General features: G+C 38.8%; 1 protein-coding gene across 1 annotated transcript in view; it reads right to left on the reverse strand.

The window, feature by feature from the left end:
* Positions 1-4,982, reverse strand: part of LOC106878443 (serine/threonine-protein kinase Chk2) — a 19,014-nt gene that overhangs the window by 9,721 nt on the left and 4,311 nt on the right. The window contains exons 3-7 of the mRNA XM_014927653.2: positions 4,395-4,473; positions 3,507-3,572; positions 2,264-2,351; positions 1,645-1,753; positions 590-643 (exon numbers count right to left, since the gene is read on the reverse strand). Of these exons, the coding sequence (XP_014783139.1) occupies positions 590-643; positions 1,645-1,753; positions 2,264-2,351; positions 3,507-3,572; positions 4,395-4,473 (396 nt within the window). The remainder of the gene's footprint in view (positions 1-589; positions 644-1,644; positions 1,754-2,263; positions 2,352-3,506; positions 3,573-4,394; positions 4,474-4,982) is intronic.

Consider the following 4,982-nt stretch of genomic DNA (forward strand, 5'->3'; position numbering starts at 1 on the left):
ATATATATACTTTAGTAATGTGGAGGCACAATGACCCAGAGGTTAGGGCAGCGGACTCGCGGTCATAGGATCGCGGTTTCGATTCCCAGACCAGGCGTTGTGAATGTTTATTGAGCGAAAACACCTAAAAGTTCCACGAGACTCCGGCAGGGGATGGTGGTGAACCCTGCTGTACTCTTTCACCACAACTTTCTCTCACTCTTTCTTCCTGTTTCTGTTGTGCCTGTAATTCAAAGGGTCAGCCTTGTCACACTGTGTCATGCTGAATATCCCCGAGAACTATGTTAAGGGTACACGTGTCTGTGGAATGCTCAGCCACTTGCATGTTAATTTCACAAGCAGACTGTTCCATTGATCTCGTTTGTCAGACAGTTTTGGTTGAGAATGGAACTAAAATAAGGTTATATTTATAAATATACAATTACGTTGAACTCACTACCTCATGATTGTGAGCCCGACGCTCTAACTACTGAGGCATAACACATGCATTAACATACATTACAAGAAAAAAATTTTTTTATGAAATATAATTTAATTAGCGGTAATAGCATGGCAATTAATACAAACTAGAAGCTGATCAAATACTTACATGGTTAAGAGACTGTAGAATTTTGGCTTCACCTAAAGCTTTCACACCATCATTCTGGAAGGGAGTAGAAAAAAGGAGTTTTTTAATCCTTTATTGACATATCTCAATAGAAAATAGTTTCAAAAATGACATTCCTCCCCAAAAAAGACAAAAAAAAAAAACAGATGGGGATAAAACTGCTTTTCACAATTAAAGATAATAAATTTTGAGCGGATATACCTGATTTCTGCAGTAAAGTGGTTAATATTTCTATAAAACATCCTAGATATGAATGGAATTACAATAGAAGACCAAAACTTCCAAGAGGCTCCCTCACTGGTTTGTGTAAGTAGCAGTTAAGTACTGGAGTGGATTTAATCATTATATGCTATACAGTCCGTGATTTTTGCCATTGCTGTGCAAGGTGACTTTTTTGAAAGAGATCATCATCATCGTTTAACGTCCGCCTTCCATGCTAGCATGGGTTGGACGATTTGACTGAGGACTGGTGAAACCGGATGGCAACACCAGGCTCCAATCTAATTTGGCAGAGTTTCTACAGCTGGATGCCCTTCCTAACGCCAACCACTCAGAGTGTGTAGTGGGTGCTTTTACGTGTCACCCGCATGAAAACGGCCACGCTCGAAATGGTGTCTTTTATGTGCTACCCACACAAGAGCCAGTCCAGGGGCACTGGCAACGATCTCGCTCGAAAACCCTACAAAGGCCAGTCAGGCGGTATGATGTTAAATTTTAGGTAAACAAGTTACTTTTTGGAGTAAAGATTATTCGCCAGCAGAACATGGCAGCCCTGGTTTAGGATGAATGTTGTTGTAATTTAGTCCCAGGAGACGTGTTATGTTGGCAAATAATCTTTACTCCAAAGTAATGTTGCTGAATGCTTCACATTACAAATAGTAATTTTCCTAAGTTATTTTTTATTCAAAGATAACTAGTCTGGGAGACTTTTGATAGCACCATGTGAAAAAAAGAAAGAAAAAAAAAAACAAACTGTACCACACTGCCTGAAGTAAGAAATAATGTACCAAACCAACCAAAGTAAAGTAAGTACTTACTATTTGGGTGCAACCACCAGTAGAGAATCTCTTTTTTGAGATTACTTTTATCGCATATTTATCACAGGTTCCCTTTGAAAATCCCAGCTTCACCTCACCATATGCACCTCTGGAATATCAAAGAGAGGGAGATGAATTTATATTGAAATACACAGGGTGACTGAAAAGTAACTTCCTATTTTAAAATACTTATAAATTATTTATTAATTGTAATGTTTACAAAACAATGGATATGAGGTTTTATTTAAAATTTGATTTGGGCTCCAGATGTCGCCACCAGCTTCTTGAGTCACCTAGGAATTGCGTCGACTGATTTCACCAAGATGCTGTGCAGTGGGACTGAACACAGAACCTTGCAGTGGCAAAGCTAGCTTCTTAACCACACATCCATGACTGTAAATACACACACACACACACACATGACAGGCTTCTTTCAGTTTCCATCTACCAAATCCACTCACAAAGCTTTGGTCAGCCCAGGGCCATAGTAGAAGACACTTGCCCAAGGTGCCACGCAGTGGGACTGAACCCCAAAAAATGCGTTTGCAAAATGAATCTCGTAACCACACAGCCATGCCTACACCAATCCTTTACAACAAACGAAGGAACAAATACTTACTTTCCCAATAGCTTTGTAATGGTGTATTTGTCAGTGAGCTGTGGATGTAATCCTTCATTAATACTTTCCATGTGGGTATACAGGTAGACTGGTGAGAAGGGAGAGAAAAAAAAGTCAAGAACTTACAATGGAAATAATAATAATAATAATGATGATAATGATAATAATAATAATCCTTTCTACTATAGGCACAATACCTCAAAAGTACCAGTGAAGTACCGCTGGGGTCAGTGTTTCCCTGGTACTTTTTTTTCATCGACCCCAGTGCTTCACTGGTACTTTTTTCATCGACCCCGAAAGGATGCAAGGCAAAGTTGACCCCAGCAGAATTTGAACTCAGAATATAAGTATCGATGAAATGTCACTAAGCATTTTGCCCAGCATGCTAACGATTCTGCCAGCTCGCTACCTTAATAATAATAATAATAACAACAACAACAACAACAACAATATAATAATAAAAATAATAATAATAATAGTCAAGACGAAGAGCGCACTCATTGTCTTGACTATTTACCTTCGTGAAGAGTTACGTCGATCCTTTTTAAAAAAAATAATTTTAAAAAAAAGCAAAAAAAAGCAAACACATAATTTTCTTATGGTTTCTTAAACATTCACTTGAACAAAACTGTACAAATCCAAATATATGGTACCCTAGGCATAACACCTACACGAATTTCTAACTTGTTGTCTCTTGAGGTCTCTGGGTGAGACTTGGATCCAGCTGGTACAAATGCAAAACAAAAGTCAAACATAAACAACAACAACAACAACAACAACAACAACAACAACAACAACAACAACAACAACAATCCTACTTGTTGCAGCTGATGCAGTATCAGGCAGTAGTTTTCATGGCTTCTGATCTTACCTGATTGAAAGTGTTAACATGTCCATGCTTTGTCTTGGCATAAAAAGATGGGCTACAGCAGATATTCTGCTTAATACCACAGATTTACTTAGCCAGTTGAGCATGTCCCTTAGTAGCTGACAACATGTGCATCTCTGATCATGAGCAAGAGTAGCGGGGGAGCATCATAACCATGTGTTGAGCAGGATTCTTTGAAGGTTGGATAATGTGTGTGTGTGTGTGTGTGTGTGAGTGTCTTAATCACATAGCTCTGACCAGTCCAGTACTTCACAGATACTTCATCTCATTGACCTGCATCAGAAGGAAACCAGGTGAAGCTGAACTGATAAGCAGAGCGTAAGAAAAGAAAGTAAACCATGAGCTTTCCCTTACCTTTATTCTGTTTAAATGCCAAAGAGATTTCATCATTATTATTGAGAACCTGTTTGTTGCCCTTTCCTGGAGAAGATAAAACACGATTCTCATCACCAACATCATTAACAGTATCACAGTTAGTACAATAACAATAACTTGTGGGACCTGTGAAAATCCTACACAATGAAAAAGATTAAGAAAAGCTATTTAAGAAAGAAAGGATGATTTTTATTTTCATTTTGCTATGTTATTTCACCCCCAGTCACCATAATATATGATTTTTAAATTTCTCTCTGCTAAGCACTTTAAATTTCTCTCTCTTTCTCTCGACCTCGTCAAACTATTTAACCATGTAATTCCCCTCTTCTTCATGTTTTTAACATTTCTCTCTTTCTCTTCACCTCTCACTTCCACTATCTCTCTCTTAATGTAACTGCCCATTTCTCTCTATCTGCTTTCCTTTATCTTCACCACCAGAACATCACCCTCGGCTAAATATTGTATCCTAAACATATCTCTTTCTCTTTACCTTTCCCTCTCCACCCTACATGTCATTAACATTTCTCTCTCTCCCTCTTTTCTCTGACTTTTTCTCTCGCTCTTCACCTCTCCCTTCAACTAACCATGTGATGCAATTGGCCTTATATTTCTTGCTCTACTTCTTCCTCACTTTTTTCTTCTGTAAACCGAGTGCATTTTACAGCTGGATTCCCTTCCAAGTCACCAAGCAGCTTGCAAGACAATGAGTTTTTGAGAGGGAAAAGGGCATTGGAGGAGATAACCGTGGGTCAGATGATGAAAGGTTAGAGTGTGACAGAGAAACAGAGGCAGAAACAGGTGTTTTCCTATAGAGGGGCTTTATTTGCTTCAAGATTCACTGTTCCAAAAAAAAAAAAAATGACTTACCAACTTTTTCAGAATTAATGAAAGTTCCGTTGGTGCTCTTGTCCTCCAAAAATACATGGAGGCCTGAACTGGTCTGTTCCTGGTGAAGAGAGAAAAAGAGAGACACTATACTGGTGAACGAGGAGAGAGAAAGAGAGAGAGAGAGGATCAAAGAGAGAATTAAAAAACCAGAGAGATGGGGAGGGAGAATAAATAAGAGGAAAGATGAAAAGATAGAGAGAAAAGTGTAGAAGGACGAAAGCCAAAGCTGACCCTGACAAGATTTGAACTCAATGAAAGAGCCAAGAGTAAAAAAACGCAAAGAATTTTGTCAGACAAAAGATTTTGCCAGTCAATAGTCCTGTTTTCAGTAACATCATCATTTAACGCCCATTTTCCATGCTGGCATGGTACCAGTTACACACTGGGGTCGATATAATCGACTTAATCCGTTTGTCTGTCCTTGTTTGTCCCCTCTGTATTTAGCCCCTTGTGGGCAATAAAGAAATAAGAAACGTTAGCACGCAGGGCGAAATGCTTAGCAGTGTTTCGTCTGTCTTTACGTTCTGAGTTCAAATTCCACCAAGGTTGACTTTGCCTTACGTCCTT

The sequence above is a fragment of the Octopus bimaculoides genome, chromosome 30 (assembly GCF_001194135.2).
Source record: "Octopus bimaculoides isolate UCB-OBI-ISO-001 chromosome 30, ASM119413v2, whole genome shotgun sequence".
NCBI classification, from domain to species: domain Eukaryota; kingdom Metazoa; phylum Mollusca; class Cephalopoda; order Octopoda; family Octopodidae; genus Octopus; species Octopus bimaculoides.